Source organism: Leguminivora glycinivorella, chromosome 23 (assembly GCF_023078275.1).
Source record: "Leguminivora glycinivorella isolate SPB_JAAS2020 chromosome 23, LegGlyc_1.1, whole genome shotgun sequence".
Classification (NCBI taxonomy): Eukaryota; Metazoa; Arthropoda; class Insecta; order Lepidoptera; family Tortricidae; genus Leguminivora; species Leguminivora glycinivorella.
This window is the reverse complement of record NC_062993.1, coordinates 6,757,013-6,777,687: the sequence shown is the minus strand read 5'-3', so window position 1 is coordinate 6,777,687 and position 20,675 is coordinate 6,757,013. Positions and strand designations below refer to the sequence as shown.

At 38.3% G+C, this 20,675-nt stretch overlaps 1 protein-coding gene across 1 annotated transcript in view; it reads right to left on the bottom strand.

Annotated features, from left to right (window-relative positions):
- Positions 1–2,399: 2,399 nt before the first annotated feature.
- LOC125238200 (equilibrative nucleoside transporter 2) overlaps positions 2,400–20,675 on the bottom strand; it is a 67,238-nt gene continuing 48,962 nt past the window's right edge. Inside the window, 9 exon segments of the mRNA XM_048145473.1 lie at positions 2,400–3,679; positions 4,650–4,773; positions 4,776–4,851; positions 6,048–6,163; positions 7,078–7,267; positions 8,764–8,996; positions 13,131–13,276; positions 15,185–15,309; positions 16,633–16,745. Of these exon segments, the coding sequence (XP_048001430.1) occupies positions 3,541–3,679; positions 4,650–4,773; positions 4,776–4,851; positions 6,048–6,163; positions 7,078–7,267; positions 8,764–8,996; positions 13,131–13,276; positions 15,185–15,309; positions 16,633–16,745 (1,262 nt within the window). The 3' untranslated portion in view covers positions 2,400–3,540.

Below are 20,675 nucleotides of genomic sequence, written 5' to 3'. Positions count from 1 at the left end.
ATTGTTTTTGCATCTGATTGTGTGAAACATACATCTTATGTCGGATCCTAGTAATATCCTCATTTATATCTATAAGTAACTTTTAATATTTAATACTCATATGGACTGTTCGATAATATGCCTTACTATAAACATTATAGTATGCCATGTATATAAAAAATTTAATACATACCTGTCAAAATTCGTCAATGTCAAGTGTTCTTGGATTTAATAATTTGGCATATTTATGCGCCAAATAAATAAAAATATATATTCAATTACTATCTAGTGTGAGTGTGTAAATGAATGGAAGATGGGTAAGGCACCAGGGTACAAACTAACACTATTAACCGGGTCCACAGAGAGCGAGGCACGATGCGAGGCAATGTACTCGCGCGGCAAACGTGCTACATAGACATGTCTCAGCCGAGGCAACACGTGCGTTATGCTCGGCCGGGCACCCTGCCATTGCCTCGCGACGTGCCTTGCTCTGTGTGGACCTGGCTGTTTAACTAAAAACAACTACTTCAAACTACCATGCAGAAGATAGCCTATGTATAATAATGGTAAATAGGGAGAATTAAAAAAATAAAATAAATAAAAAACATTTACTATCACATAAAAAACTCACAACTTAAATGCGCTAATGTTCAGGCAAACGTATTCGTTGCTAAAATAATTGAATACGAAAACACTCTGATCTTTGTTTGGCTTTAAGTCACAACAATAAAGGTTACAAATGATCAGTTAACTTAGTCGACGATGGTATAGTAAATTGACTGGAAATATAAAACAGTAATATGCGTTTCACCAATGAATTAACATTTGCAATGATACAAATAATTATTTTCACATTTCTAGTCAACAGGCCCAACACAACGAAATGCCTCGTGAGAGCCTCGTGAGAGGCAAATTTATAATCATAGTTCCTACCCGCGGCAAAATCTTCGCGAGACCTCCGTATGGGTAAAAAGAATATTTGGTCTCAAACATACTGAACACAACAATCAAAGGGCACCCTTCCTCATCGGACTAAACCTTAATCTAATCCATATTAATTATTTAACATAACATTAGTTCAGTCTATAAAACATACCCAATATATGTTATGAGGAATCCAGTCAGTGTTCAAAAAAGGCACTACAATTAAACAATTTTTTTTTAATTGTAATCAAAATAAAATAAAAATTGTGACTAATCTTGTACTTTGACAGTTTCTAGTTTAACTGGAGTACCTTTATTTAAACTACACTTAACTACTGTAATTGTAGTTATTTTTTTTATGAGGCAGTTGGCTATACTATATATAAGTGCCATTCACTCACCTGTTTCTTATATTATATTAGTATAATACAGTAAAATGAGTTACTTTAAAAGAAAATGTGCGTTTTAATGAGGCAAGGGTTCAGGTAAAATGAGCAAACGTCCATAAATCAAAATAATTGAACTAAAGCTGTGAGCTAGATACACAACAATATGGAATGAATTTAATTTTGGCAAGGCTCTCTCACTTTACCTATGACGCATTAGACAGAAATTAATATTTAATATACTTTTTATTTCTGGAAAATGCGCACTTACCCAAATAAACCTTATTTAGTATGTCCTTAACTAAACACTGCAAATAACATGCCAATTCAAAACAATCATGTCAAGAAATAAAACACTGGAATTTAATATAAATCTGGATAAATATCTATTTTAGTGAAGCAAATCAAATTGTAGTAATAATATTTTATAACTTTTTTATTGCAACATAGATGTTTTCGAACATATCTTGTTTTAACTGCTTTGTACTAACTATAATAAATTTTTCTATCGACTTACAAACTTAACATTATGTATAATATAGAACACTTGTCGTTATTCTATCCATAGTCATTATAATATAAGCACAAGCATAATTATAAAGTTATAATAATGGATACAATTACAGCAACTTTTAGTTTAAATTATTCAGCTCGCATGGCAAGGTACTTCGCAAAGCAATGTGTTCGCGCGGCAATTGTTCAACCTAGACTTGCCTCAACCGAGGCAGGTTAATTAGCCGTACAAAACGTGCCTGCTGCATCGGCCGAGGCAAGCCTACACTGAACGTTTGCCGCGCGAGCACATTGCCTCGCGATGTGCCTCGCTCTGTGTGGACCTATTGGCTAAAAGCGCATTACTGTGACGGACGATTCGAATCCTGTTCGAGACAATTATTTATAGACATATCTACGTTAGAAGTACCCACCTAGAATAACTTAAATATAATAATTAATCCTGTTCGAGACAATTATTTATAGACATATCTACGTTAGAAGTACCCACCTAGAATAACTTAAATATTAAATTATTTAAAGAATATAATTGTAGCCATTATTATTCCTTTTGTATAGTCTTAATATCGCCTGATGAGGCTGTTTACGAGCCTTGTTTATGATTAATATATACAATGTTTATATTTTATTCCCATACAATTTGCTTCTCAATATATACATATTTAATTTCGATTATGTGTTTAGGATATCAGATGAATATGTCATAATTTCGCTCTTATATGTATCAAATAATAGCAAACAACAAGAGAAGATTTTAAAAAGATATTTAAACATAATTTATTCAATTTTGTTATATTTTATTAGAGTAGTTTTTATTGGGTATCATTTTAAAATCGTTTCTTGTTCGTTTTTATACATTATACACTCTAGTTAAAGTCCTATATCTAATAGCATCTTTCAATCTCCTTGCAATACAACTGCTCCAAACAAGACAACAATAGACATAAAATATAAATAAGGACTAAATTTACACTTTTGTATGGGATTATGCTTATACAAAGTGTAACATTTCGTCTCATAGTGTATAGTTAGGCATAAGGGTAGCATTAAATGGTAAGAGTACTCATAGACACTAATAAATAACAAAAAGATGTTTATTTTCATATGTTACAATTAGGAAATAGGTGTCCATACAGAGCGAGCTGAGTCGCGAGGCAATTTCCTCGCGCGGCAAATTACTAATAAGAGTTGCCTCGGCAAAGGCAACATGCGAGTTCTCTCGGCAGAAGTCAATCTGTACGGACTTGTCTAATTATACTCAGTTAAACTCTTTTTATCATTTATTACTATATGATACAAATTTAAAAATACTTACGCACCATACATAATATCAACAATAAGTACCTTTAATAAGGCGACTCGTAATACTAAACATCGCTCAGTTGGAACGGGCGAGCGACCAAATAGCAATATTGAACACTTCACTCGGTTCATAGTCTCCGAGTATAATCAAAGTATTATAAAATTAGTCACGTAGGAACACCACTATTTAGTTTTCGCTTATCGATCATAAGACGTAAGTGTGACGGTAGATTTAAACGAAGCCTATTTTGTTGCGCCTAAACGCCTGAAAAAGGCATCGCATAAACACTTTCGACGTAGTTTAAGCTTCATCTAAATCTAATCAACCATGACGATTGTATAAATTCACTCATCACCACTGTCACTCGTAGCCCGGGTATCAGTGCAGCAGCCGCCGCGTCACAGTCCAGGCGCCGTGCAGGAAGTCGGCCCAGCGCTAGGCGGCGCGCCACAGCGGGGACGCGACGATGGGGACGGGCGCGAAGAACGCGAACAGCAGCCCCGACGTGATGCCCGTGATGAGCGTGGCGCCGCCGATCATGCCCGCCGTGGCCGCGTGCTCGGGAGCCACCGTACTGGAAATAAATACCGATGTGACCACTTTGTTGCTTGGCACAGGGATTAGAAAGGGATCAAGCCTTTACACAGAAGTGAAATGTAGGGTGTTACCGAAGTAATAACAATAACGACAAGAGTCTCACAGAATGACTGAACAATACTGAACTTTTATTGAGAGACACACGGGCTTTATATACTTACTAGGTTTGACATCATTATCGACTAATGCTTAATGGTGCGGGGGTGCGTTATCATGGTGCCTGGTCAATTAAGTTAGATAAGTTAGTAATAAATCTTTATAAGTCCGGGTGTTTTTTCATTCGCCAACAAAGAAGGCGAAGTTATTGTAAGATTTAAGAGTGTTTTGTCTAATTAACACAAAATAGGCTTCAGCAATAAATTAAAAAAAAAATAACTTACAAACTAAAACAGTTTTTTTTTTAAATAAAAATGATGTTATGATGATGGTTTGTTACTCATATTACAAATAATCTGTAAAACTATATAATTGTCCATTAAAATAGTTATTGTAGTCTATCTATGCGTGAGTGTATGACGTTGCTATGATTGTGACCTCACTACAGAAGGCTTAGAACACACACACACAGAAGGCTAAAAAAATTGTTTTATGCTAATGAGCAGTTTAGCGTAAAACGAAATAGATTAAATTTCATATTCAACTTGGAAATGGACTGCCTCGCAAGGAATAGCGCACAAAGCGGCTAGACAGATAGATAAAGTCATGCCTCGCCCGAGGCATTAGACCGATCCACACAGAACGAGGCACGTCGCGAGGCAATTTCCTCGCGCAGCAAACGCGCAATATAGACGTGCTTCGGTCGAGGCACTGCGCGAGTTTTACCTGGCCGAGGATCAAACAAAATTGTCGCAAAGCGATTCATTCCCCGATGTTTGGACCCACTAAATATTTGGACCAGTGAATTGCTTTTCGCGTTATGCCATCATCAAACATAAGTCATAACTTACCCGCTAACAAACATCATTCCCAGCGAGCTGCCATGTCCCGAACTCCAGCCCAACAGCATAGCACCGATCCAGTACACAATATCATTGTTGATCAGCACTGGTAGCGTTCGAGTCACGCCTCTGGTTGGTAGTTGCACAGCAGGAAGAATGGAATGAACAGTAAACGGAGTGTTGTGAAGATGGACAGCCAGCGCTTTGAGGGCTGAAAATAAAAATTGGAAAATTGAGATTATTCGATAAATATAAGTCTGACTCTGATAATCTTATCTTCTCTCTTTAATTTTTTTTTTATTATTATAAACTGGCCAGTGATTGACCTTAGTCGCACGTAATGGAAATTGACGACAAGGCCGAGGTTGTAGCTCACTGGTTCAGTAATAGCCTATTCACTCTTGACTTGAATTCACCCGGATTGTATTTGAGGCCGGGAATACAGATGAGGGGAGCATGTTCCATTCCTTAGCAGTTCGCATTAGGAAAGAAGAGGCAAACCTCTTCGTGCGAATGAAAGGTAGGTCGACAACGTAAGGGTGAAACCGCTCCCCGCGCCTAAATAGATAATAATAATCTTATAGACTTGTAACTATTCGATTATTCGTCGTCTTTAACACGTTCACCGCCAGATACAAAATGGCGCACTACTCCGATCGTTATTTTGCAGTCCGCCAGGCGGGTTGTCCGACACCTGATCAAAGTTCACGAGCACCCACCAAGCGGGTTCCTAGCAGTGATTTTGTTAAAGAACCAAAATTAGTGAGTGTGCACGAAAACGTCCCACTTTGTCAGTTTATTCATATAAAGATACTAGTAAATCATGCCTTAATGGTAACCGACAAAGTCGACCGTTTTACTAAACACACTCACATTAAAGGAAACTACAATGGTCATAAAACACAGCTAAACTATAAAAATGTAGCTAAACTTAGGTGCACACAAATTTATGAAAAAAATTCGTGATCAATAAGTAAAGCGTCTATTTGCCCACTTTAAAAACAGCAACAAAAATAAAACTACAATGAAACTGCATTGCGAAGTGGGCTAACTACGTTCTAATTACTATTTACAATTAATATATACTAGATTTAAATTGTATAAATTTAAATTAACTTTTTGCAATGGTATCGCCCGGCAAATGTCCACGCGGACTTGCCTCGACCGAGGCAAGTTACGCGACCAAGAAAAACGAGCGCGCCGCCTCGGACGATTCCCGCTCGCAGTATCTGTTTGTCACGCTAAGACAGTACCTCACGTCGGGAACCCGCCTAATGACTTTTCTTTTTGGCAGGTAGTTCCAATTTTGGTGACAGATTTCTGTAGATTGTATTTTTTACTCGTACCTAAAGTACATCCAATTCAATGTTTGAAAATGTCAAGAAAAACAACAAGCTAAGTACTTACATAGGGGAACAAACTGGCAGTGATGTTACCAATCATGGCAGTGAGATTGAATGTCAGGAAGCATGTGATCCTCATAAAGTTGTCTCCAAGGAAGCCTGGAGAGCTGGCTTTCACATCTGAAGAAAGAACAGTTTCATTAGAGAACTATTTTCTTCATACTATACTGTCACCGCATACATCAGAATAACAGCGCCCTCTTGACAATAGCCATATATTTCTGGTCAGACTTTATATTGAAATTGGATTTGCCCTAGAATCGAAAATTAAACTTTGTTAAATCCATTACCTTCTAAACATATGTCTAGAATCGCAAATAGCTGAGTTCTCACAGAGTGAGCATTGTTGCGAGGCAAATTACTCGCGTGGCAAATATACATAGCCGTTTGCCGCGTGAGGAAATTGCCTCGCAACTCGCGACGCTGCTCGCTTTGCTACCCGGCAAATTGTGACTTTTGAAACATAAATGTAATTACTTATTGACGATTTCGTTTAAGTGTAGCAAAGCTTAGGTGCACACAGATTTATAGGAAACCTGCGTGTGTTTTAGCAAGCGTTTCTGTGCCCACTGTGTAAAATGTGTCAACGCCATGTTTAAGCGAATCCACTGCGTTGGGAGTGGGCATTAGAATTGGTAATAACCTCAAAATAAGACATTGTATAGATAAATAATTATAATCATAAATAACATACAACTCTACAATAGGCTATGAAATGCGGTTCTGCCGAGGCAAGTGTACGTTGACGATTGCCGCCCGAACTCATTGCCTCGCGACATGTTGATCTGCCTTATAAATTAGGATTGCCTGAAGATGGTCATGTAGGGGACCCTCTTTGCGTCCTCTTGCCCCGTGGCGGCCATCGCGGGTCAACGTGCGCTGCTGCAGCGTGTCGTGGTGTTTGCTCGGCCGGGAGTGGCCTGAGCCGAGGCAAGTGTGATAACGCATTGCCTCGGCCGAGGCAACTGTGAGAGCTCATTGCCTCGCGACATGCTTAGCTCTTTGCGAACCTAATAAATACAATATTGACGTACCAGAGTGCACGCTAGGGAACACAGCCAGCGACACAAAGAACACCATCCATATGTTGTAGAGCTGAACCCAGGATTGTCTGAAGATGGTTCCGTACGGGATCTTCTTAGCGTCCTCCTGTCCCGTGGCTGCTAACGCGGGGTTCACACGCAACGTGCGCTGCTGTAGCGTGTCGTGGTAGCGGTAGAATCTCTGGAAATTATTCAAAATAGGATTAAAAAACATGAAATATTTTGTTTTCAAATATGTTAATTGATAAAAGACCAGTGTGCGTAGCCGAATGTCCCAAACGCTTCACGATTCGTTCACGATTCGTGAGCGTTTCGTTAAGCGGTTGTTCGTTCGGGTACGCACACAGCTCTAAAATCTTACGAAATTCTTCAAACAAATTATTTAAAGCAATTCAATTCAGGCACAGGTTATTAATAAGTTACTAACGTAACATCCTTCACTTGCCCGCAAAACGACAAATACCTACGCTTTATTTCACACTAATACTAATAATGAGTTCCTACGTAAAACTCAGAAGGATAGTAGGAACAGTCAAGCAATTGGAACCCTAGACCACTGTAGAACTATGTCATAGTGACGTTATAAATCAGATTGTAAAAATCTCTTACTGCTTCTCATTTTGACATGGTTGTAGAGTGGCCTGGGGTTCCAATTGGTTGACTGTACTTAACGCGTGATCGCGAGCGAGTGACGTAGGCCTGGTTCGGCTTTATCAAAAGACACACGTATACAATGTTCTTCTATATTTTTATAGAGATTAGAGTCTTTAACTTTAAAATTTCTTATTTCTAGCAATAAAAACCAGTACCAAAAATACATTTGATAGAAACATTTACTCCAAATTAACATATAATTTAACAATGTTTGAAATTCAAATGCCAGTATGTGAAAACTTAATTTGGTCGCATTAAGAAAAAATGTAGCTACACTTAAGTGCACACAAATGTATAAATAAACACGCGTGCAATAAATAAGTACAGCGTCTATTTGCCCACTTTAAAACAGCAACAAAAATAAAACTAGAATGAAACTGCATTGCGAAGTGGGCTATTACAAACACATACTAAAATAAAATATTGAACAAAATTACAAAAATATCGGGATCTCGACAAAAATCAAAAAGGTAATCACGGTCTATATCCCGGTCAATATAAGTCTAATGAAAATAACCGTGAATCATTCAAAACTCTTAAAATTACAAAAATGATTTCTAAAATATTGTAGTAAGAGTATAACTAAAGGATCGTATAACAAAATGTAATATTACTGATATAAGTACTACAATAATACAAAGACTAACAGGAGCTGTGACCCAATATGAAATGAATGCCTTAGTCTGCTTTTTTTTTATAACTACAATACCTCGTTTGAAAGTAAACGCAGCTTATAATAATAGATCTTTACTTAAGCTTAAATTAGTGGTAATGGAAAAATGTGTCAAAAAAGTTTAGTATGAACCACAACCAAGCATCGAAGTAGTACATATTATTCATTAGTGGAAAGTGTGGCTCGTGAACGTGTAATCTAATTTTTACTATAAGTATATGCCTGTTTGTTTCCCAAAGGATTAAATAAGTATTAATATACATTTCCACTTGCTCGAAGCTCAAGTAGTGCCCATCAAAATTATCAACCACATTTAAAACTAAACACCACTTGCATAAAGGCATACTCACATTTAAAGGCAGAGCGAAGTACGTATCGAAGCATATAAGTAGGACGAACATTCCAGCGATGAAATAATAGATGGCAGCAGTCCGCTTACTGCCACCGATGCTAGCAGAGGCCCATTCTACTAGCACGACTAAGGTTCCACAAACGTTGGAACCGAGGACGGTCGCGCCGGTGTATTGCGGCGGCAGGCGCGCCGCTACACCGTACACTGAGTTTTGGAAGATCGCGTTGCAACCTGGAATTAAAATACGAACATTGAAATACTGATAAAATGCGCTTTTTCCTAGGGCAGGTATATACCCGTCTTACATAAGTACGCAAGGCTATAAAGAAAAGTATTATTTAAAATTAGAATGTTGAATAAAAGGCAATTAGATTTTTTATTATAAAGTTAGACTAATCTCCTTCCAGCAATTTTGTCAGCATGAACTTTGACAGTGTCATAAGTTCATAGAACTGAAAATCGCAAGAGTTATCTTATTTTAACCTTTACATATTTAAAACAACCGGCCAAGAGCGTGTCGGGCCACGCTCAGTGTAGGGTTCCGTAGTTTTCCGTAATTTTCTCAAAAACTACAGAACCTATGAAGTTCAAAATAATTTTCCTAGAAAGTCTTTATAAAGTTCTACTTTTGTGATTTTTTTCATATTTTTTAACCATACGGTTCAAAAGTTAGAGGGGGGGAACGCACTTTTTTTTCCTTTAGGAGCGATTATTTCCGAAAATATTAATATTATCAAAAAACGATCTTAGTAAACCCTTATTCATTTTTAAATACCTATCCAATAATATATCACACGTTGGAGTTGGAATGAAAAAAAATATCAGCCCCCACTTTACATGTAGGGGGGGTACCCTAATAAAACATTTTTTTCCATTTTTTATTTTTGCACTTTATCGGCGTGATTGATATACATATTGGTACCAAATTTCAGCTTTCTAGTGCTAACGATTACTGAGATTATCCGCGGACGGACGGACGGACGGACGGACGGACGGACGGACAGACAGACATGGCGAAACTATAAGGGTTCCTAGTGACTACGGAACTCTAAAAAACGAATTATAAAAACTTTTTAATTTTTGTTAAAAAGTTTATTTATTTGTTGATTTTTAGTGGTTCTTAGTGATATTACATGTATCAGTCCGAATACATGTACAGTAGTGAAAGAATTATCCTTTAACTCCTAACCATTGAGGACTTGACCTTCCATCATCAGCTCAGTTGATTTTTAGTGGTTCCTAGTGATATTATATGTATCAGTCCGAATACATGTACAGTAGTGAAAGAATTATCCTTTAACTCCTAACCATTGAGGAGTTGACCTTCCATCATCAGCTCAGCCACATAAAATTATTACCATCTGACGTAAATACTGGTGTACCTTTGAAAAATAGACTAAAAACATTACATGTGCCTATAACATTTGAAGAGTTCCCTCGATTTCTCCAGGATCCCATCATCAGACCCTGACTTGGTGCCAATGGGACCATCTCGGGGTTATACCGGTTCGATCAAAAAAAAAATTTTGAAAATCGGTCCACGATTCTCGGAGATATCAAGTAACATACATACAAAAATACCATTGCTTTCTGTATTCCTAATATTTTTAAAAGGAGACTGTCTAAATATAATATTACTAGCTTTGCCCGCAGCTTCGCTCGCGTTAAATTTTAAAATTGCGGAATGCTCCATACAAACTTCCACCCCCCATTTTAGGGAAATGGGGGGTTGAAAAGAGACAAAAAGTAGCCTACGTCACTCTCCATCTCTTCAACTATATCCACTATAACCTAACCACAAAATTAAAATTTTGAAAAACCCCCGACCGCGACATAGTGGACCGATTTTCATGAAACATGGCTAAGAACACTCCCGACTAACTCAGCTTTCAAACAAAAAAAAACTAAATCGAAATCGGTTCACTCGTTCGGGAGCTACGGTGCCACAGACAGACACACACACAGACAAACAGACAGACAGACAGACAGACAGACAGACAGACAGACAGACAGACAGACACGTCAAACTTATAACACCCCGTCGTTTTTGCGTCGAGGGTTAAAAATCACGTCAATTCATCGCTCCGTTTTGCCGTGGAAGACGGACCAGACACACACACACTTTCCTATTTATAATATAAGTATGGATTTAGGGCCGGTTGCATCAAACCGTCTGTCACCGTTAAAGCGTTCGTTAAATTTTGATTGTATGGGAAGTTCCTTAGACGTCTGCTGCGTGACGATGATGTGTCTGTCAAATGTGGTTGGTGAAACTGGCCCTTAGTCACATTTTTTTTATATCACAAAGCGGCTTGCCTCACACAAATATTACTTTATCCTATCATATACCATCACTGAAATCTTCTCGAGGCTGAGGCGTAGGGTTAGAGCCGGCGTAGCTTTATTTGACGTTCATATGCGCATTGTAATATGCCTACTTGAAAAATAAATATTTCATTTTCATTTCATTTTCATTTTCATATTCTAAACACCACTTCATCTCAAGGACATTATCTCAAAATATTCTTTGTAAATTCGTAGTGCTCGATCAAACTGCAATCACAGCCAATTGAAGGAGTCGTGGAGGTCCGAAGTGATTGGATAATGGCCGTGCGAAGTGTTTTGTTAACTAAGATGACAGCTCGCTTGTCAAGACTGCTATTTGTCATGTGTGACAGGACATGACATTTACTTTACTATAATTTGGCACAAGAGTGTCGCATTTCGTACCTACTTTGATAAAACTACTATCTTCTGTGAATGAAAAGGCAAATTTTGTAAGTATGGGGGGGAATCCATAAAATGACCTGAGCTGGGCACACATTGACTTATGTATTGATTAAATGAATATGAATATGACCACGTGAATCCCCCTCCTAAATACGAAGCTGGATCCGCTGTTGGAAAGATCTAGCGTCTTTGCGAGTCCATACATCATGCACGACTTCAAGTATGCTCTCGCTCGCTCGCAAAATGTGCTACACCAGGGGTTTTTAAACTGTGGGGCGCGTCTTCCAGGGGGGGGGGGCGCAGCAACATTATACAGGGGCGCCGTGGGACAAGTGGACAACTAATAGTTCAATAATGTGTAAGGTGTCCACTTGTCACAGAGGTCGGAGGCGTGGACATTTCCTTTTAGGCAACAGGCGTCTATAAAAAAGTTTGGGAACCCCTGTGCGAGACATTCCAGGGGGGTTACCATGGAGTACTAAAGCCGTTTTAGTTACAGTTTACGTTGAGAGGGACGGGGCTAAACTGGTATAGGTGTCCCTTACTCTCGACCTCAACGGCTTTGGTACTTTATGGTAACCCCCCAGTATTGGTAATATTGACTTTGTGATTAACACATTTTAAATTACAGCTGTAGCTAAACTTAGGTGCACACAAATTTATGGAAGAAACCTGCGTGTGTTTTAGTAGAGCTTTACTTTGCCCACTGTAAAGTATGACACCGCCATGTTTCAGCGAAGCCACTGCGTTGGAAGTGGGCACATAATAGTCTGGCAAATACAAACTGTCAATAAGAAGGTCCAAGGAAAATAGGCGAGACAACTAAAAAAACTAATTAGTCCGTCAATCAAAGAATTTTATCAAAGAATTATCAAAGAATTTTAGACGTATTTTTTATTTTTTCTCGTAAACGGTACAGTGCGTTAAAGTTTCGCGTGACGTCACGCCTAGGTACAATTTTTACGAAGTGACGTCACAAGCCCCCACCCCAGAACTTTGATGCTTTATATCTTTGTATTTTTTCGTTAATTACAAAAAGCGAAAAATGTGTTCAGTATTTTTGGACGATCTAACTGACGGACTAAACAGAATGCCATTTTTTATGTAGTCGTCATCCCTATTATCGGAACCATACTGAGACACATGATATTGTCAAGTTTAAAGGACTTACAATTCAAGATGAATATGGAGACGAAAGTCGTCCAAAAGAAGACAATTTAGAGACACATGATACTTGAAAGGGCCACACTAAGAAACATTATACTGTCAAGTTTAAAGGACTCACCATTTAAGAAGAAAATGAATACTAAAGTCAACCAGAAGTAGATAATGATGTCAATAATGATCGGCACCATTTTGAGACACATGATACTTGAAAGGGCCACACTAAGAAACATTATACTGTCAAGTTTAAAGGACGCCATTTAAGAAGAAGATGGAGACAGTCAGCCAGAAGAAGACAATGATGTAAATAATGATCTGCACCATTTAGAGTCACATGATACTTAAAAGGGCCACACTAAGAAACATTATACTTATAAGTTTAAAGGACTTGAAATGGCTAAGCATTGGCACAAAAAAATAGTTTTACTTGATCCCTTTACACGAAGAAGAAGTAAAGTTTAAAGGACTAACCATTAAGGACGAAGATGGAGACGAGGGTCAGCCAGAAGAAGACCCCGGGCCACTGGCTGCTGTCCACCATGGCCATGACGATTGTGAACACGAATATCAGCACCTCCATGCTGAGAGACCACACGATGCGCGTCGTCAGGTTCCCACTGAAAAGCAAAAATAAGCATTTTATTGATAAGACTCCAAAAAGCAAATAGCGGCGCAGTATAAAGACGATTCAGTAGTTACTCTCAGCGGCGACGCGAAAGGTACCTATTGCGTTTCGAAAGCACGTGGTTGAACAAAATTACTATAAAAACTCGGCCACACATGCGCGTTTTGATAGCAAAGGCGGAGCGGTAGCGGAGCGTCAGCGAAGCGCAACGATAGCGGTGCGCCGAACGAACGCTGGCGTTCATCCGGCGCACCGCGTCGTATCGGCGCATTTAAGCCTCCAAATGTTGCTCTCGACGTCGTCCAAAGTAAGATGTTGTTATTTAATACTATTAACTATAAGTATAAGTATAATAATACCAAATAATATCAGTCAGAAAACACGAATAATATCATTATACATATTATTTTTATCCACGTTTATCCAAATCCGCTTGCATGTGTTGCGTACGTACACGACGCGCTTGTGTGCACCCCGCGCGGCGTACGTTTGTTAGCAGAGTTATTACTGTGATCGTAAATCGTAATATCAGAGTCCGAGGCATATTGTAAAACATGAGAATCATCACTCACTATCCATGAGTCAGTGCTGTTTAGCAAGAATATTATCGGGAAAGTTTGTCCTCCGGGCATGTTAACAAATCTATCCTACCTGGTTTAATGTGAAAAATCTTCACAGGATCTCAGTTCATTCCACTTATTCATTTGAACACATTCCGATTATCAAAACCTTTCAATTCGTTAGTCGTTAAGGGGACATTCTTGTTTAAAAAACGCCCTCATACATTACAATAAAGTTTAAAATTTGAATTGATTTCAACGAATGACAACAAAAGGGTTAATAAATAACAATTAGTTTGAACGTCTCAATCATTGCTCGAATGGTCAACTTTTATGACAATTGACAATATTTCATATTTTTGAGTATTGCTTTTTATTGTTTGGTTTGAAAGAACTCAATATTAAAAGATACACGTATTGAACTATTGACACAAATGACATTGACACAAAACTGACAACGAGATAATTTTTGTTAACAACTTACGCTAATTGACAACGTTTCAAAATTTTCAATGTCCCCAAATCGAAAACCATTTCGAGATATACGCTTGTAGATCACATAAATATTTTTTTTTATTTTTTTTTCCCGTATTTTTAGTATAAAAATCTTAAAAATAGTTTAAAGGGGAAGTGACGTCAAATAGCTGATGTAAGTAGAGCTGCCACTATAACAAAAAAATCTTCCACTTAGGATGTCACTTGAGTTTGACGGTGACACTGATCACAGTTCGTACTGTTCGTAGCAAAGATATTAAAAATTTCATGGCTTAGTCTATGGTTCGTAGCCATTCACTATAGGTTGACAGTGACACTTGAGTCACACATACCGGAATGTTTGAGCTGACTGTTAAAACTTTTTTTTTAGAAATGATTTTGTCGTTTTCTTAGCCAGCGTTCCCACTTAAACGTCGCGTGTCTCTGGGCGCGGGCCGCCAAGCGGCGCGGCGCGCGCCACGCCGCCGCCACGCCACCTGGGGCGCGTCTTACGTCCTTCCTATACAAAATGTACTGAGGAGACGTTTTTTGAATTACACTCAGGTCACGCGACGCTCTGATGTGGCCGGTCCCTTAGGTGTATGAAACAACACATGTGACGTCACGAAGCTGTGTCTTGACGTTTGTAACTTACGCTCTTTCTGCTCGAGGTAGTAATACTCGTAAGAAGGGATTTTCTCATTAAAATAGCAGTTTTTGGAAAAATAAAAATATACGTGTATCTTTTAGTCTTGAGTTCTTTCAAACCAAACCATAAAAAGTAGTACTCAAAAATATGAAATGTTGTCAATTGGGGTGTCCCAAATTGTGAAAATGCCCGGATAGATAACAGTAATTTCACTCACCCCATCCTAGCGAAGACGTTGAACCAACTGAACAAGAAGTTTGGTATTTGCGCAGCGAGCCCCGTGTAGTCCAAGTACTTGCCCTCGTACCATGTGTTCACCAGTTTGTATGTGGTGAAGTAGTCCTAGAAAACACGAAACAAATGTTATAAGTTCCTAGGTGAAATATACTAGTAATAGGTACAATCATACTGGATGTTCCAATTAAAGTTCGGCCAAACATGCGCATTTTTGAGAGCGCAGCGTTAGCGGAGCGCAATGATAGCGGTGCGCCGAACGCTGGCGTCGCGCCCAGCGGACGCCGGCGGGAACTAACGAGCGCACATTCCGCTACGCTATCAAAACGCTCTATGTTTGGCGGAGGCTTTAATGCGGCTTCTAAATCCAAGTAGACAGAGAGATGATTGCCAGTTATATTAAATTAAGACTTTATTTACATTGTGACGATACTTTGAGACTCAAATTCGGATTCGTTTGGTAGCCGCTAACGCCTCGATGCCACTATTATCATAATAAATAAAAAATCTATCTGTCTATGTGTCTATGTTCAATTAATTAAGTGAGAGATGGGCCCGTTTCTCGAAAGGTACAAGTCTTGTATTACAAGTGCGCGAACTGTCAAATCGTATGGGTTGTCATGGAAACACACTTGTAATAGAAGGCTTGTACCTTTCCAGAAACGGGCCACTGGGACAAATATTAGGAATTAGAAAAAACCGGCCAAGAGCGTGTCGGGCCACGCTCAGTGTAGGGTTCCGTAGTTTTCCGTATTTTTCTCAAAAACTACTGAACCTATCAAGTTCAAAACAATTTTCCTAGAAAGTATTCATAAAGTTCTACTTTTGTGATTTTTTTCATATTTTTTAAACATATGGTTCAAAAGTTAGAGGGGGGGGGACGCACTTTTTTTTCCTTTAGGAGCGATTATTTCCGAAACTATTAATATTATCAAAAAACGATATTAGTAAACCCTTATTAATTTTTTAATACCTATCCAACGATATATCACACGTTGGGGTTGGAATGGAAAAAAATATCAGCCCCCACTTTACATGTAGGGGGGGTGCCCTAACGAAACATTTTTTTCCACTTTTTATTTTTGCACTTTGTTGACGTGATTGATATACATATTGGTACCAAATTTCAGCTTTCTAGTGCTAACGGTTACTGAGATTATCCGCGGACGGACGGACGGACGGACGGACGGACGGACGGACGGACAGACAGACATGGCGAAACTATAAGGGTTCCTAGTTGACTACGGAACCCTAAAAAAGGTAACCTATTTTGTAATTCTTTATCGTTTAGCAAGTTTGGTAATGTGTAGGATAAGCAATGTTGAGCAAAGCCTTTACCATCTCGAATAGTTAACATCATTTTTGGTTCTACTAAGCAAGTGCTATTCTCCATCTCCATACAATGAAGACACTTTCTGGGACGAAAATTACCTTGGCAGTGATGAACATGTTCCATGCCGTCAGGGTACCGAGACCGTGTATCAGGAGCGTTATATAGATCAGGTTCCACCGGTCCTTCGGCGGAGTCAGGTCCATGGCTATACCTGGAGACAAAAACAAAAGTTTATTAATATACATTCATAAAGAAACTCACAGCTTGTATTCGGGAAAGGGGTAATTCGTTATCCATCGCATTTCGTGTTTCAAAGTCGGTTAAAAGAGATGACAGAAGAAAAATCAATGAACACATATTTACAATAATTGCCTAATGTAAATATGAACAAGACGAGCATAATCCATACTAACATTATAAATGGGGAAAGTGTGTGTTTCTGTTTGTTTGTCCGTCTTTCACGACCAAACGGAGCAACGACTTGACGTGATTTTTTAAGTGGAGATAGTTGAAGGGATGGAGAGTGACATAGGCTACATTTTGTCTCTTTATAACGTGTGCGAAGCCGCGAGCAAAAGCTAGTATAACATATTTGGTTTAGGCCGTCAGTCGTAGGGCAAAACCTCTCGTCTCGACAGGCAAAAAGCAAAGGCTTAATTTTTCTACGCAAAGGTGTGGTCTTCATAGCTTTGAGAGAATGAATCATAACCCTTCCTTTAATCAGGTAAAAACAAAAACACGAAATACTTAGGCACTATGCACCTGTTATTTATGACTTGAATTAAATTATTATTCATAGTCAGGAAAACTGACTATTCGTAGTCATTTGTCACATGATTCAGCAAAAAAAGAAGCTAAAAAATTTGTTACAGAAAAAAAATTAGCTTTTATTTTTAATAGTTTTCTTACGTTTTTATTTTACTTGTATTGTTGTGATAGTCAGTCCAAGCTGACTGTATGCTGATGTTGATAACCCCTGAAGTAAATATAATTTATAGAAGTTTGTCAATCTCAACATTCAATTTGTTTTGGTGAAAATATCCTTTCGTTTCTCAAGAACGTTTTTAAATTATGCATGACAACCATATTAGGCCGTATTTTATACAGAGTACAGATTTGCTGAAAAAACTTGCATGTGCAGGGTTAGGTATGATTTTTAAATTGAAGTCAAAACCTATAGGAAGTCACCGGTCCACGATTTTTGCCAACTGAGCGAATGAACTTCCAAGTACATTTTTTTTGGAAAGTTTAAGCAACTTGCTATAATTATTTTCAAAACAAAACAGGCGTGGAAGGATCTTGTTGAGGCTCTACGGACATCTGGGGACTCTTGGAGTGGGGTGCCCAAGAACAAGAGTAACATATTTATATTTTACAGTGTAGCAATACTTAGGTGCACACAGATTTATCGAGAAAACCTGCGTGTGTTTTAGTAAAGCCTTATTGTGCCCACTTTGAAGAAATGTGACTGAAATTATTGGAATTACAGCCACTGCGTTGGGTAGTGGGACGAACAAAGGACGAATGTGACGTTCTCGAATAAAAGGTTGTCGCTTCTGATAATCTCGCTTCAAAATGTTAATATGAGTCATCCTCTTTCCGTCTTCCCGGCCATGACCACGGCTCATAGGAGCCTGGGGTCCGCTTTGACAACTAATCCCAAGATTTGGCGTAGTCACTAGTTTTACGAAAGCGACTGCTATCTGGCCTTTCAATCCGAAGGGTAGGCTTGTTGGTATAAATCCGATTTCTTCATGTTTTTTTTTTTCACTGAAGTGTCAGGTTGAAGACATGAGTGTAATTTACATTTTCCTTTAAGACGGTCTTTTGACTCATTTGCACAAACTGTTTACATCAGAAACTACTTGTTTCGATTTGTAAGCAATTATCTAACCCGTCGCATATGCTTTTAACATTTTGAACTGTTATAATTGCCTCAATGATTGATCAATTATAAATTTGATCTCTGATCTGATTAAGTGATTACTCATACACCTCATGGCGTCATGGTATTGTTCTTGTAATGGCTAATAGACTCTACTTAATTCAAAATTCTAGAGTTTACGCGTACGAGAATCTTTGAAATTGCATTTTTCCGAAAGTGAGTCGAGTTTTTCTAAGACTACAATTTTTACTACAGTTATAGGGAGCAGATTTTTTTAATGCTATGGAGGTAAACAAACAGAAATCCGTGGAGTCACGGGACAGGCTCTGCCTAGTGTGATCCACTAAATATGTGACTAACTAAATGACTTATTTTGAAATAAATTTTACTTTACTTTACTTTACAGATCTACTATTGATTAAGTCCCACGGAAAAGTTCAATAACGCTTAGGATGTTGGTATTTGAACAAAAATAAATAAATACTGTATATATACCTACCTATAAAATACCCAAGACTTGAATATGATAGTATAAAATTTTATCTGAGTAATTAATTCGTTTTAATCCATAGGCAACCCTATCGCCGGAAGCCGCGCACGTGCGGCTAGTTTCTTTGTAAAAATTTTGTAGGCATTTAAAAAGGCGGCATTTCGTGAACATCAAAGCAGTGGGCCTTCTGTACTTGTACTATTATATATTCTGTGGTATAAGTAATTAAGTACACTGCTTCTGCAAATCTTATACTGGTCAGTCTTAGTGATTTGTAAGCAAAGAGAATAGAGACAGCTATAAATAAAGTTGTAGTGTTACAAACGTAGTGCGAACAATCACGCGCATTAGCCGATTGACTCTTGCACTTCTGTCACTTGAGTCACTTCAATTGCTCTTTATGGAGACTGATCGTGTGGGGTCGCGGAAAGTTTAACCAACATATAGAAGCTGTTAAAACTATTACGTCTTACTTTTTGACTGTATTGTTATTTATTCATATTTTTTTTCTACTCCCGAACTGTTATTCGTCATTTACAGGGTCGTGATATTTAAAACCCTACATAAAAAGTCTATTCCCCAAAGCCAGCCCCGCCGGTTAGATACCCGCGCATGCGCGCAGTAACTAAAAAATTATAAACGCATTGTTTGGCTCTGTAACCTTGGCAACGCATTTTTATAACGTAACTGCGCGTGTACGTGGGAAGCCGGCGGGAGATGATGGATAAGTGCAAATGCAAACCTTTTGAGTCAAAATACAGAAAACAGTGTGAATTTCACGAAAGTTATTCTAGATAACTATTAAAAACTAAGTGCATGGTCGTAGAAAAAGAATACTTTTACAATAGTATGCAACGATGTTTAACTGAGTCAAAAAATTTCGGCTTCGCCTCAAATTGTTACCCACGCCACTCGTCTTTTTTAGGGTTCCGTAGTCAACTAGAAACCCTTATAGTTTCGCCATGTCTGTCTGTCCGTCCGTCCGTCCGTCCGCGGATAATCTCAGTAACCGTTAGCACTAGAAAGCTGAAATTTGGTACCAATATGTATATCAATCACGCCAACAAAGTGCAAAAATAAAAAATGGAAAAAAATGTTTTATTAGGGTACCCCCCCTACATGTAAAGTGGGGGCTGATTTTTTTTTTCATTCCAACCCCAACGTGTGATATATTGTTGGATAGGTATTAAAAAATTAATAAGGGTTTACTAAGATCGTTTTTTGATAATATTAATATTTTCGGAAATAATCGCTCCTAAAGGAAAAAAAAGTGCGTCCCCCCCCCCCCTCTATCTTTTGAACCATATGTTTAAAAAATATGACAAAAATCACAAAAGTAGAACTTTATAAATACTTTCTAGGAAAATTGTTTTGAACTTGATAGGTTCAGTAGTTTTTGAGAAAAATACGGAAAACTACGGAACCCTACACTGAGCGTGGCCCGACACGCTCTTGGCCGGTTTTTTTTACCTCCTTATACACCGGTTGCATAATAGTACATTGTGCAAGAAGGGGAGGAAGTTGAATATTACTAACGAGAGTAAGTTAAATCGCGACGGCTTGCCGCAGCGATTTAAAGACTCGAGTTAGTAATATTCATACTCCCCGAGTTACACACAATGTTTTTCATCACACTCGCAATGTAAAAACTATGTAAATAGATGTATAAATAGTTAAGTACGGTACAAGAAATTTCATTATTCCCTTGGGAGAACGATTTTTCTATAACTCACGCTCCGCCTGCGTGCAATATCACATTTAAAGTG